This window comes from Neodiprion fabricii, chromosome 1 (genome assembly GCF_021155785.1).
Source record: "Neodiprion fabricii isolate iyNeoFabr1 chromosome 1, iyNeoFabr1.1, whole genome shotgun sequence".
NCBI lineage: Eukaryota > Metazoa > Arthropoda > Insecta > Hymenoptera > Diprionidae > Neodiprion > Neodiprion fabricii.
In genome coordinates this window covers 27,349,871-27,363,773 of record NC_060239.1, presented here as the reverse complement: position 1 = coordinate 27,363,773, position 13,903 = coordinate 27,349,871, and the positions used below count along the sequence as shown (strand labels likewise).

Sequence of the window (13,903 nt, the reverse complement as noted above, 5' to 3'; positions counted from 1 at the left end):
TTTTTTTGAGAATAAAAAAAATGTTAAATATGTAAAAAGAATTTGTTTGCCTCCATATTTTGCCAACTTCTGGCATGCATCTTAAATCATACCTTAATTAAATGTCAACAAGATTATGTAAAATGGCGTACGTGGATGCTCGTAATAGATACAGTGATCATTCACAGTTGACGTCTTCAACTACTGTAAATTCATAGCTTACATGAAAGTTGAAAAAAGTAAATTAAGGGCACATCATGATACTATAAATTATGACGAAATATAACAAGTGCTGAGTACGTACAATTAAATCATCTGATTTCAGATGAATAAATTGTGACGGTTAGTTGTATAATGTTCAGTAATCATGCTTATTGAGTAGCACAATTATTTGCTTTACAAAGTTGGTCAATTTCTCGAAATACATTTCCCGACATTGAACAGAGTTAAAATATACTTATTACTTAGCTGGATTTATTTTTTATCCTAATATAATGTTATTACGTTAAAAGAGTTTTCACGATTGCAAGTATAGATCTCAACAGTACTCGGCTTTACCTGAAACATAGCTTAGATTTGTTGAACACGCGAGTACGTATATTGATTCCACACTACCTGACACTAAACCGGCTTAAAACACATTTCAATTTTCATGTATGACTAAACAACTCTACCTGATGTCAGAAGATTTACGATTAGCTGTTTTGTTGAGTTGTGGGGAAATCTGTGTCCCTTTAGAGCTACAATTTCTACTGTTAATTATTTCATCAATACTTTGCTTTAATTCCTCCATCTCTAAAATATCAAGAGGGAGAGAAGTTTGTGTAGCCATCTCTCTGGCATTGGATTGAATGTTTGCATCATCATTTTGACGCTTTGTTAACTTCGTTTTCGAATCGTCAGACTGTATGAGTCGAGAGAGCTCCGGACAGAAAGATGTCAAACTCGATACCAAGTCACCTTTTCTGTACATATCTTTGAGCTCTACTTCCATGTCTTTTACTTTCAGTTCTTTACGTCGACCACTACTGTCATGAATATAGCTCTTTGTACTATTGTTACTTGACTTACTTTTACTTCGCTCGGGAGGTTCTTCAACAGATATCATTTTCGTATTTTCTTCAGCATGGCTATCTTCGCTCTCACTGTCCTGCTCTTCTTTATCCACATTACAGGCTTCCACATCGATGTCTTTACGTGGATTAATACGCGAACCTTTCTCTTCACTGCTCAAGTTTTCGTCACTCTCACTTTGTCCTGGGAATAAAAACGGCAATATCATGCCTGCGTTTTTACCATCTAGCATTTTTGAATTTATGGCTTGCCCATCCAAGCCAGCACTGGCAGATCTTCTTTTCATGTTTGGCATTTGTAAGGGCGGAATGTTGGGATTCCCTCCAATAGTCAAAGCTGAAAGAATCTGGGCTCCCAGTTCGCTCTCCTGTGATGTTGTACTACCTCTTCGAAAAAGTGGTTTAACTTTTCCAGATCTTGTCTTGTTGAAATCGCGCCTCCTACGTTTTCCTCGCCTGCTACGAGAATTACCAGGTAACGTAGTGGAAGCTACTTTTCTAGTTGTCTTAAGTTCTGCTATTTGTACAGAGATTTGGGAATCCAATGAATTTCTTCGGGACTCTACAGACACACGACGAACGCTAAAACTAATTTCTGAGTCAACGGAATTCCGTCGGTTGCTCGATACAGATCCTGTTGTTACACCAACTAAAGCACCCCTTCTTGTCACCAGCTTTGGTAATGCAGCTGCCCACGTTGAACTGAAGTCTTGAGAGGCTACTGAATTTAGTTCAAAATTTAGACCAACTGGATCTTCATGTGTGTTGTGGAAGCTTATAGATAATCGTCCAGCATTTTTAAATGTATTTCTCTTTTCATAGGCTTGAGCAATTGCTTTGTACTTTTTTGGTATAATTTGTTCTTCTGCCTCACAGTTGAAAGTTCTGTAATGATGAACAGATTCGAAGTAAGTAAATCAATATTCTTACGTAATCTGTGAAAGTGCATACTGGTGAAGAATTCTCAATAGCTCTTGTCATTCATTCGAAATGAATTTACTTTATCAACCTTCAACATAAAACTTAGTATTTGCACAATATCAATTTACTTATAGCTGCCATATCTTGGGGAATTTGTTCTCACCGTCTAAGAAATCTTTTCCAGGTATCCACAGTTGATCCCGTCCAAACCCAAGAAGACATTAAAACACCAGCAAAGAATGGCGATAATAAATGTAATTGAAGCTTGGCCGCGCTGGGTCTTGATGTCATTTTACATTCTGATACTCCTGCGGTATATTTCGTTGTAATAGTGCAGCTAAGCATAAAATTGGTATTCATTTAAAAAATTATATATTTACTATTGTCTAGTATTTTGTAGCAATATAGTGATAGTGGTCATACAAAAGTACTCTTTAAAAACAATTATTAACAAAAAATTCACAATAATTATGCATATCCAAACGCTTACATCATATAATCTCGGAAGCTTTGTTTCCATTCCCACGAGTGTTGGAATTCATGGATGTGACAATAAAATGTTACTATTACTGCCACAAAGGTAAATATCGAAAATAATCCCAATCTCACAATTGTTTCTCGAATTTTGGAGCTAGCTCGCTTAGATATTACTTCCTGACTGCTTATCTTCAGATGAATTAACGTTATCAATCCTGAAACAGGAGAAACTTTTGAGAAACTGATTTTTCGAATCAATTAGAAAATTAGTTTATCCAAGTTGTAGAATCATCAATTGACAGATATACGAATCTTGCAACATACTTACTCTTTGAGTATGAGTGGAAGAAAGCATAAAAATAGAATGGTATAATTAGATTATGAATTAGTGCATTGTACTGAAAACAAAATCAGTTCAAAATAATATACCTCTTGATAAGAAATATCCTCCAACAAGTAGTACAATGCAAATAGGTCCCAATAAAAACCACGCTCTCACAGCGTGATTTGCATAGCCCACAAAACATATTCCAGTAACACTGTTTCCATCTATTTCTCCCAGAGCCATAATTGTGACTGTCAATACAAGCGGAAGACACCAAGCGATGAGATGAAAATAAGCTCCTTTTTTATCAATTCTGTCCTGGATCTTTCCAAGAGCTTGAAAACTCATATGCCATGCGTACGTAAAAATAACAAACCAAACCATAGCTGCCATCAGAAAATAGTAAACGAGAACAAATACCACCACGCAGGATAAGTTCTCACCGCTGCAAAACATATTCGTTGTGTGATTAATTTGGTTAAAATTTCTGAATCAAGTTTGCTTCATTTGCAAAATGATTTCAATATTGGTACATAAAAATAAAATTACAATCTACTCGTAACACAAATAAAGATATCATAATGGCTTGAAGGCAATTTTTATTGCAGTAGACTTTAATTAATAAGTATTCTAGTCAGACACTCAGTTTATCATTTGTAGAACCAAATCAATGATGTGTTGTGACATACACATGTATCCTATCAATTTAAAGTACTTGATTAGTTATTCAGTATAGCCTAGCAAGGAAACTGTTTCTGAACGTAAGCAATACGTGATTTCCAAGGAGAAAAACTACATGTATTTGTTACCAAGTAATATTAGTGTAGTATATTCCCTGGCACGCACTCACTTAGGTATACAAACACAAAGTATTATGAGTTTATTGTTCATATAAGGAATAAGTGGTTATAAATAAGCGCAATTATTCGCATTGCTATAGTAAAATACTGATTCAGTAGGGCATTATTTATACATCTAGCGTACTTAAGGCCCGTCGAAAAATCAGTAAAAAACAATGCAATTAATCTTATTCTTTGCAGAAGCTCATTTTCAACTTAAATTTATATGTACCTTGGTTCACTCATTCTTAAAGTGCCATCTTTCCGGCAAACAATAACATCTCTGCTACCAGGACCGAACTGTGCCAGCCACCCTACACACGATACCATGAAACAGCTGTTGATGTAGAATATTACTAAAGCTGGGTATTTGTTAGCACTCCTCCAGTCAATCAAAAATGTGACCTAAACATAACGAACAACTTCTGATGAATTTTCATTGATCGAAACTCACAATTCATAACTAAAGCTTGATATATACTTATAGTTCAATGCAACTATTCAAGGGGCTAAGTTCATTATCGCAATCTACTAACTTACCACGGTAAACAAATTGAACAGTAGGCAGGTTGCAGCAGCCCATGCGACAAAGGAATGGATTTGACGCTGTTCGTCCGGTGTGAAAAGTGGATCGCTGCACTGAGTGCCGCAGCCTTCAATACCGTCGAAAATTGATAGTGAATTGTCTGTATGTATAAGTGGCTTCAGGCATTTACCGGAAGTGTTGAATTTCAAGTCTCTGACATCGTTTTTACACATTTTTGGAAAAAGTTCTGCATTTTCACATCTAATGAAACTTGGCCAGATTGTGTGATTAAACAATAAACGGCATGGGCCAGAGACCATTTTGCACTTTTCTTGCGAAGGCAAATCTACAATGCCATTGATGCATTTTGGCATAAAGATTGAACACAAAAATGGTTGAACTACTGCCCAGCATTTTGGAATGTGCATAAGACCACGGAATTGGTTCAAGTTCTCCTGTGAAGATGAATTCAAAATACATAGATCCAATTAGTTAATTTGAAACCAGTTAAACGTACACAGTGAAATACATAGAGTAACAGTTAATAGAATTCAGAGTATTTTAAAGTCTTGAAATAAATCACCTATGATTCGGTTTTAAAAAAATTACATCATATAATAGAAGTAAATTAAATCTCAAGATTACCATCAATACCAAAGCTATTCTTAGGACTAATAGAACTGTTTTTCAAGTATTGCTCCCGAACAGAATCACAATAACCCGTTATAATTGGAACAGGTTTTTGACAGGTCAGGCACTGAGTTCACGAGGTATTCAGTATAAATTTTCCACAATGCATGCTTCATTATCATTAATATACATATGTACAATAATAACCTGTATACTTCCTTCTAAGGTAGAATCAGGGATGAGGTCTAACGTAGTAGTTGAATACGTCAATCTAGTACCCATGCACAAAGTATTGTTGCTGATATCAATACACTTTGCCGCTTTTCTACAATTTGCAGACTCTGCACTTGTATATCCATCCATCAAGAAACTCTGGTCTTCATGTCTGAGCCCTGACCTTCCAATCTCTATTCCATTCCAGGTTTCATTATTACCATTGGCAACAGACAAAAAGTTCCGGCTTAGTTCTGATCCAACTCCATAGAATACTGCCATTATCAAAAAGGCAAGCTGGAGCATCTAATTACAGAGAATGCTACACTTGTAGTCTTGTTTTTAATGCACGTATACAATATACATATATTCTTTCCTAGAAAGCAAGTTCAAGTAAAATAGACTAAAGTGAGACTATCATCTTGCGTTATTTTACTGATAGTAAAATAAATCTCATAATCAGTAGCCAGTTTCTCAGGTCTATCTGGAAAAACCAATCTTTTTACTACAAGCTGATCTTGTACCTATTGACGAGATGTTGCTGTATATTCATTTCAATAATGATTTTTCAAAGGTATAAGTACCAATAATTCATGTGTGCAAGTTTGAGTACTATGTTGAGGATGATGTTTACAATTAAAACGCATGGATGCTTATCAGGATGCCAGGTTCTGACCATTCTAATTTAACATTTACCATTAAAAAAATGATCAGAATCTGACAACCCAAATATGTGTATACACGCGAAGGAGAAATAATATTGTTATAATAAATAATATTTTTATGGAAAATTGGACTTACTGCACACAGTGCACACCACTTTATCCTCAAATACCATTAATTATAAAGCTCCAAGAGGAAGTAAAAATTTTTAATTACTTAAAAATAACCGGGATGTGTAATTAACGATTACGTACCTTGATATCGAATACTCCTTGACCAAGGTAAGTAATTATCAGCCAATCTTTCCACGACAACCTCTGACATTTGTCCGATTTGTCATCAGAGCGTCGCCGAGAAGCGTCTTTTCAGACAAAGCGATCCGCATGCAATCGTGCCCGTAACGCATTCTATAGCTGACGACGCCGGGCGGCGGGTAGTCGGGTATGCCGGACGAAGGACCACACGCACGTTGCTCCCTGCCCCCGCGACCACCCCCCGATCCGGGTACCTCGGGACCACCCACGACGTCAAGATCCTCCATTCAGTCGGCGATAAGTTGCTACCAGGAAGGAAGAGGGGAGGAGACCTAACTCTTTCCCATGGAGACTACACAATGAGCAAGAACTCAAGTAGGTGAATTGACTAAACTTATCACAGTAATCGTTTACATTAGGTTTATTTTTTGTACCGAAGTGTCATTGGTTGCAGGGATGCTCAAGCCGACTGATCGATGATCTTGCAATGTAATTCGTAGAAAGTTTCCACTACCACCCCATACTCCCTGCACTGCCTTCGGTGCATACGGAACACCAGTGTCATCTTAATTCAGGCTGCTACTTGGTTACATGGAGTTCGTGCTCCTTGTATAGTTTCCATACTCTTTCTGAAGGCAAAGCTGGGACACATCTAAACGTCTTCAGTGGTCTTCAGTTCATCGTAACGCATCCAAAGACCGAGCCCTTGCCGTGCCCGTGAGTCGTCAGCGTCAGCGCATAAGTCTTTTACCGACATCTTGCGATAAGTTATGGAAACATCACTCTGTAAAACACCACGGAGCTAGGATTGGTTATCTCATGCACCATTTCTACGCCATGCCAGTAGCAGCCCAGTGCAGACGGCATCGCACACCTGTCAAAGCAGACGAAGTCGTGAATTTAGTCCACTGATATCAAAGAGAAGGAAGGATTGGAGAACTGTCAAATCCGATTTTTTAATGGTTCATTGGCGTTGAATTTAGCCTTGAAGATCTGACTCATGAATGGTGAATTTGTGTTACAGGTGAGTAAGCAAAAGTTTTAAAGTTTTTAGCAACGGCTGTCAGACCGATTCTCGTCAGAAAGAACTGAGGAAGTGCGATAAGACCCGGATGCAGATTATTTACATACTGATAAAAACTTCCCGTTAAACGTACGTGAAACACATCTGGGGATTAAAGAAATAAGAGACATTATGTTAATTACCAGCAGGCTATTCTAATGTACTGATATTAGAATAATCCATAATGTGCCATATGCTGGTGATACTAACCTAACTTCGTATTGTACAAACGGCAGACGTCAAGTGTGTTATCGAAAGCGGCTTTACCAAGTATTTTTCATACTTTGCATTCCACTTTTGCGACTCTATATTCTTTATATTCACCAGCTTATTTCTCTGTTTTGACAATGTACCGGCGGTAAGTGTCTGATAAAAGATATACCTCTTTTTTTAACTTTACACTTATGTAGTATTTTTCTTTGGTTATACTCAAATCACACTGAATATAGCTTGATTATCACATGAATAAATCCGTAATATGCTAGTAACACTTTGCTCATGACATAGTGTATGCAGTAAATAGACATTGAAAATTTTGAAGTAAAGATAATCTGTAAAATTGAATTTTTATCTCTCGAACGTCAACCACTCATGCGTCAATACAGAGTGTTCATTTCTCACATATTCCTACATTCATGCAATATGAAATTATTAAAATAATACTCAAGATGACGTAATTATACTAATAACAATAACCAATAACCCAATTTGAAGAAATATATCCTCCTTTTTTTTTCCAATTTCGCAGCTATTGAACAATGAAATCCCTAATCCACACACTGTCTCTTCTCCTGTGCCTGCAAATCACGACAAGCCAATTTTCTAAGTTTTCTAAATTTTCCAAGTTTTCACTTGGGAATTGGCAACGAATGTGTCCCGATATGTATCCATACGAATACAAAGGCTTTGCTCCAATGGGAAACTACAGTGCAGGAACGTTTACAGAGATGAGTTCATTTACAAGTATCGTCCATTGCGTGACTGAATGTTGCCATGATCTGACTTGCAACGTTATTTTGATGCATAATAATACTTGCTATCATGTATTATGTAGAAGCAATAAACTCTGTGCTCCGCTATATCGGCCTGACAAAGCTGATAGCTATATTCCACCAACTATGGTATTAATCAGACCTGTAGAAGGAGATGGCCCATGGGCAAATTGGGTCGAAGATAACGAGGATACCAGGTACGTACAATTTAGTTCGCATTTAATTTTTTTACATAATATTTCTCAGATACGACTAAATGTAATACAACTATAAATTTCATTCAGTGCTTTGCTGATGGCTGCCGCCGATCAAAATGATTATACATATAGATCTGACATTAACACCGAGTGTTCATTTGATTTGCAAGAATGTGGAGAGAATGAGGTTTGTGTAACTGGTGACAAGTCTCAAAATGGATTCTGTCAGTGTATTGATAATTACAAGAGAACATTGCAAGGTAATTATTCAAGAACCATGTTAAAATTTAACCTACTTTGTAACACCATAAATTGTAACCACATTTTTTCTAATTTTAAAGGAATTTGCAAACCAACGGATGAGCTCAATGGTCTCAGGCAGACAGTTACCTCAGATGTCACACAGGAGTCAAGCACATCGGTGAAACCTCCATTAAAAAAACTATCAGTATCAGCTGTATCTAAGGAAGTTCAACTCCCAGAAAATGAGGCCACATTAACAGCATATACCTACCCGGCAGAACAAGGGAACGAGCATTATAATTATGTTTGGAGTTTATTAAGTCAACCAGAAGGGCCACCTGGAACTATAATGGATCAAAATCGTGTCACAGTAAAGCTTAGCCATCTTTCCGAGGGCTTATATATGTTCAAAGTCGTTGTTAGCAGTCCTAATGCCTATGGAGAAGCATATGCAAATGTCAGCGTTCTACCACGTAAGTATCATAATGCTACCTTTTGCATTGATTTACCTGGCATGTCATTGATAATTTGACGAATGATCCAACTGAGTACATGATCTTGACGTGATTTCTAATGAAACTACTGTAATGTCAAATTGCAGTATGTAGGTTCATACATTTTACTGATCAACTAACATGTATTCTCTGACTGAGTTATCAATCTTCTGCATTTGTAGCCAAACGAGTAAATCAGGCACCAATTGCTGTAATATCACCGGAATCCCAAGTAGTGAAGTTACCTAATACGGGAGCTGTGTTAGATGGATCGGCAAGTACGGACGACGACAAAGTGATTTCACATCACTGGGAGTTGCAGAAGGGTCCAATTGGTTATCAACCAGAACTTTTAGATACCCCTACACTTCAGTTGAACAATCTGATTGCAGGAAACTATACTTTCAAGTATGTATTTTTCTTAACATTATTTGTAAGGCGTTGAGAAATGTTAATTAAAATGTTGACCTCCTTTTTTTTTTTTTTTTTTTTTAATTGAAAATATTTACCACAGCATTAATTTCTCTATTTTTTAGATTAACAGTTGAAGACTCTGATCATATAACAAACTTTACAACAGCTAACATAACAGTATTAAAGGTGATTGATTATCCTCCAAGCGCAAATGCTGGCGAGGATATTATAATCTATTTACCTCAGAATACTATTACTCTGAATGGTAATTTGAGTACGGATGATAGAGGCATTGTCAGTTGGGAATGGACCAAAAGTCAATCGGACCAAAACAAAGCTGTTGATATGCAGAACACTCGAACGCCGTACTTACAATTATCGAATCTAGAGGAGGGAAGATATACCTTTGTTTTGAAGGTAATGGATGATTCGGAACAATCCTCGACGGCCGAAGTTCATGTTTTTGTAAAAGCACCAACTAACAAACCGCCTAATGGTGAGTAACAGGCAATTCTTGTGTTGTAATTGAGCTACCGTATGGCTTTTTAACACATCGTCCACATTCGAAATTTCAGCCGATGCTGGGGAAGATATAATTATTGCTTTACCAGAGACTCACACAAGACTTAATGGCAGCAAAAGTAAAGATGACGTCAAAATAACGTCCTATCTCTGGGAGCAAGTGAGGTGGGTTTACACCTAATAATTTTATTCATTTTTCAACCATATGACACAATTTCATGATTTTACCATTACAAATACTAATTTCGTATTGAGACATTGAATACTTGAGAATACTTAATATGGTACATTTTTTTTTTTACTTAGAACCATTATGTATACCACATATATTTCACCTTGACTTATATCCATTTCCAAATAGTGGGCCTAGCAAAGCAGTGATAGTTGCTACTAACGAGTCCGTTACTAATGTGACTGGATTAACTAAAGGAGAATACGTTTTTAAACTGATTATAGTTGATGATAATGGGAATAAAAATTCAGACACTGTAAGAGTTACAGTAACACAAAGTGAGTATATTATATACTAGAACTACTTGCTCTACTTGCACTATCTTACACTTACGTAGTCTTCAATGAATCATAATATCTAAATGTGGCTACTTACGGCTTGGCCTCTCATTGAGGACTCGTACCAATGAGTGTCAAAAGAAATTTGCATTTACTAAATTGTTAAGATCTAGTGTAAAAATGAAGAAAATAGCCACCACCCCTCTGACACACAATAATTCCTACGGTCCTCGAAATGTCGCGGGCTGCTGATAGCGCTGGTAGTCAAGTGGCTCATATAGTCAATTGGGCTCACAACTATCAGTGTCACATAATATAGGTATACGCGATGGGACACGATGGCGATATTACCTGACCATATTTTCGTAGTAGGACAGCTGTGAGTGTCACCTCCCCGATAGTCACTTAGCATCACCCATTTAAAAATTTCAGATAAAAACGCACCACCAAAAGCTAATGCTGGTGGTGATCAAGTACTTGTAGAACCTGTGAACATAATAGTAATTAACGGATCTCAATCTAGCGATGACCTAAGGGTTGGCCAATGGTTATGGACACGAGATCCATCGAGTCTTGCAATCGGTACTGTGCTTGAGGGAAGTGATAAATCACCAATTTTAATGGTGAGTTTTGTTATTTCATTTTATGAAATACAATATGTTACACCAAATGTTTTTGTATGCTTTTGATTTTTTTTTATGCTTTTATGTATTTATGTTTTTGTATGTACCATACATGGTCAGGTATCGAACAGTCCAATTCCTGTTAAAACTTCAAACTACCGAACTCAATCAGTTGATCCAAATGCGATAGTAATGCTTTTGGATTATATCTTTAATTATGCAATATTCAATACTCTTTTAATTTTCTCTACTTTCGCAATTCCCCCAGCTATCCGACGTTGTTCCTGGTAGATATGTTTTTCGTTTGAAAGTGTCCGATGATCAAGGCTTGAGCAGCGAAGATACTGTTTCAGTGATTGTAAAACCAGGTAAAGAGAATGATATCTCGAATTGTTTCCAAACATGCGTATGAAACTGATTTTCTTAATAGAACATTGTTTCTTTGATGTTGCAGATACCCGCTTACTGAATTTGGTTGAATTAACTCTAAATATTGAGGCACGACTCCTTACAAAATCACAGAACGATTCTTTGGTAGTAAAACTACAAATGTTACTCCATGATGAAGCTAACATTGTTGTGCGCAATATAAGAGCAGAACCTCGTACCGGCAGAGCTGTTTTAGTGTTTTATGTAAATAAAGATGGAGGAAAGTCATTGATGCCTGGACCAGAAGTTGTTCAAAGATTAAAAGAAAAGTTGAGGCAAGACTCTGGCCTTCTGCAACTATCAGTAGCCAGTGTAGAAACCGCTGTTTGTCAAAACAAATGCTCAGGTACAGAAATCTTGTATTAAGAAAATGGTTGATTATAGATTAGTATTACATCAGATGATGTAATGGTCATGGAAAAGTAATTAAAAATTACATCAATACTAATATTCTAATCTTAGAATATACTTTCATTATAACATAAGTTATATTAATTAATCTTCAGAGAATTAAGTTGAAAACGAAATTTCTAATATAGGACATGGTGTCTGCGATGAAGGAAGTAGGCAATGTCTGTGCGAAGCCTTCTGGATGCAGAATTTAATTCAAAAGTATTTTGGTAATGGTGAAGCTAATTGTGGTGAGTGAAAACACCGTTTGCAAGAATTTTGCATAACTTATTTTCATATGTTGAATAATGGTATACAATCAATGTAGAGAAGTATAATTGTTGAATTGGATGGAAAATAGAATTTATACTAAATTTATGTTACAAAGTCATTGATTATTAATATGCTCTCATATTAAGACTTTAGACATCTGTTAAATTATTTGGAAACACGTTACAGATTGGAGCATTTTATATGTTATAATAGCCCTACTTTCATTGGTTATATGCTGGGTGGGATGTATCTGGGGTTTGATATGTTTAATGCAACGATTATGCTTTGGTAAACGACGTGCCAGTCGAACTAAAAAAAAAACAGCACGTTACTCGCTTCTTCAAGGAGAACCTGAAGATGACCCAAGTACATGTAAGTAGTAGTATAAGAATCTGGACTTCATTAAGGCACGGCTAGAAATATTTTATATAGTTAATTTGTTATATAAAGTTATCCTCCAGAGTCACCTGATTGATATAAAGAAATGAGGGGGCTCTACCACTTACATATTCATGTCTGTGAATGTTCGTCAATGTCATATGTGCAGCATCAACACATTATTTCGCATCAAGATGAGGATTAAAGATTACCAAGAACGTTTATCTGTTTAAGATTTTATATAATTGTAATTAGACACTATTTTAATGTCATAATTATATTTGTTACATATTTGTAGATTCGACTCACAACAAAATAACGCCATCAGATTTTGATACAGATTCTGACGATGTATTGTTCGAAAGTCGTAAAGGAAAAGTCAGTACTCATCTTAGAAATGGTAAATCCCGAAATGGATTTCTGAAAGTAGGTCCTAGAGTGAAAACATGAGATCTTAACATCTGGCAATGGTAAGTTACTTAAATTGATGAAAAACTCCATGGTTGAAAAAAAAAACATTGTCAATAATATACATGCAACTTAGCTTACATTAAACTATGTGTATGGTTTTCTGTCTGCCGTAGGCGCGGCCCAGTTGATTATTAAAATGTTAATAAATATTGATGAATTCCACCAAACAATACTAGTCAGCTATGCTATGGTAGAAGGCAATCAACGAACTCAAGCAGAGTAACGTTTTGTCAGGACTGACAGTTGAAAACGGGGTAATAATTTTGTGGTGTCCACATAATGTGGGAGACATACACGGCTCCTTTATTGTATTTTATAGACGTGATATACAAATAATATATTAATTATTATACATTTCAATTAAGAGCTTTTATTAAAATATAAAGATACGTTGAATGTTTCGAAAAGTGTGATCGATATAAAGATTTGGCACAATACATTGTGCAAAAGTATACTAGTACTGATCAGAATATGAGTTCTAATTTATGTTGTGTTAACATATTCTACCAGTTAATACTGGTATACATACATTTAAGTTACAAGGAAATGAAGAATGTATTTATACAATATAGAATATGTAAAATAGAATTGCTTGTGGAGATTGAACATGTTTCCGTATCTAAAATAGATGATGACGCCAATCTATGTACCTGCAATATAAACACATCGAAACAGAGACTGGAAATTGACGGAGGCGTACATTTTTATCGGCAGTTGCTGTAGTAATATCTATATTTTCAATGTCATTCTAATGTCTACTCGTAGGCATCTCATCGGTCTCTAAACTCATGTATCATCTTAAAATTTATTTTCTAACAAATATGCGAGTTGTACCACGGGGTATGTTTGTTTCAGATTTCGAATAATCCCATATCCATTACGAGATTTTTATATAGCATCAAATTGTAAATGCGGCTGTGGTATTAAATGGATTAGAATTTTGGTGCAGATTATTAGTGCAATGATTTTATAGATATTATACAATTTTTTTTAGTTCTGCAGAG

At 36.0% G+C, this 13,903-nt stretch overlaps 2 protein-coding genes across 4 annotated transcripts; one reads left to right on the top strand and one right to left on the bottom strand.

The window, feature by feature from the left end:
- Window positions 1-199: 199 nt before the first annotated feature.
- Window positions 200-6,038, bottom strand: LOC124176866 (protein smoothened). The gene is made up of 8 exons (XM_046558675.1): window positions 5,901-6,038; window positions 4,978-5,289; window positions 4,155-4,595; window positions 3,847-4,019; window positions 2,880-3,220; window positions 2,464-2,665; window positions 2,137-2,310; window positions 200-1,937 (listed from the first exon to the last, which is right to left on the bottom strand). Exons 2-8 carry the CDS (start codon window positions 5,287-5,289, stop codon window positions 650-652), a joined length of 2,931 nt encoding a protein of 976 aa, XP_046414631.1. The 5' UTR covers window positions 5,901-6,038; the 3' UTR covers window positions 200-649.
- Window positions 6,039-6,787: 749 nt separating this feature from the next.
- Window positions 6,788-13,505, top strand: LOC124176874 (dyslexia-associated protein KIAA0319). 3 transcript variants are annotated; one of them, XM_046558696.1, is made up of 16 exons: window positions 6,829-6,924; window positions 7,113-7,321; window positions 7,712-8,152; window positions 8,240-8,412; window positions 8,494-8,868; window positions 9,072-9,297; window positions 9,426-9,799; window positions 9,879-9,990; window positions 10,187-10,335; window positions 10,768-10,958; window positions 11,227-11,326; window positions 11,413-11,733; window positions 11,927-12,028; window positions 12,237-12,422; window positions 12,727-12,898; window positions 13,013-13,505. In XM_046558696.1, exons 3-15 carry the CDS (start codon window positions 7,722-7,724, stop codon window positions 12,876-12,878), a joined length of 2,892 nt encoding a protein of 963 aa, XP_046414652.1. In that variant the 5' UTR covers window positions 6,829-6,924; window positions 7,113-7,321; window positions 7,712-7,721; the 3' UTR covers window positions 12,879-12,898; window positions 13,013-13,505. The 3 variants fall into 3 exon arrangements, with proteins under 3 accessions (XP_046414644.1, XP_046414652.1, XP_046414662.1); XM_046558688.1 differs by lacking the exon at window positions 7,113-7,321 and having other exon boundaries at window positions 6,788-6,924; XM_046558706.1 differs by lacking the exons at window positions 6,829-6,924; window positions 7,113-7,321 and adding an exon at window positions 6,961-7,053.
- Window positions 13,506-13,903: the final 398 nt, after the last annotated feature.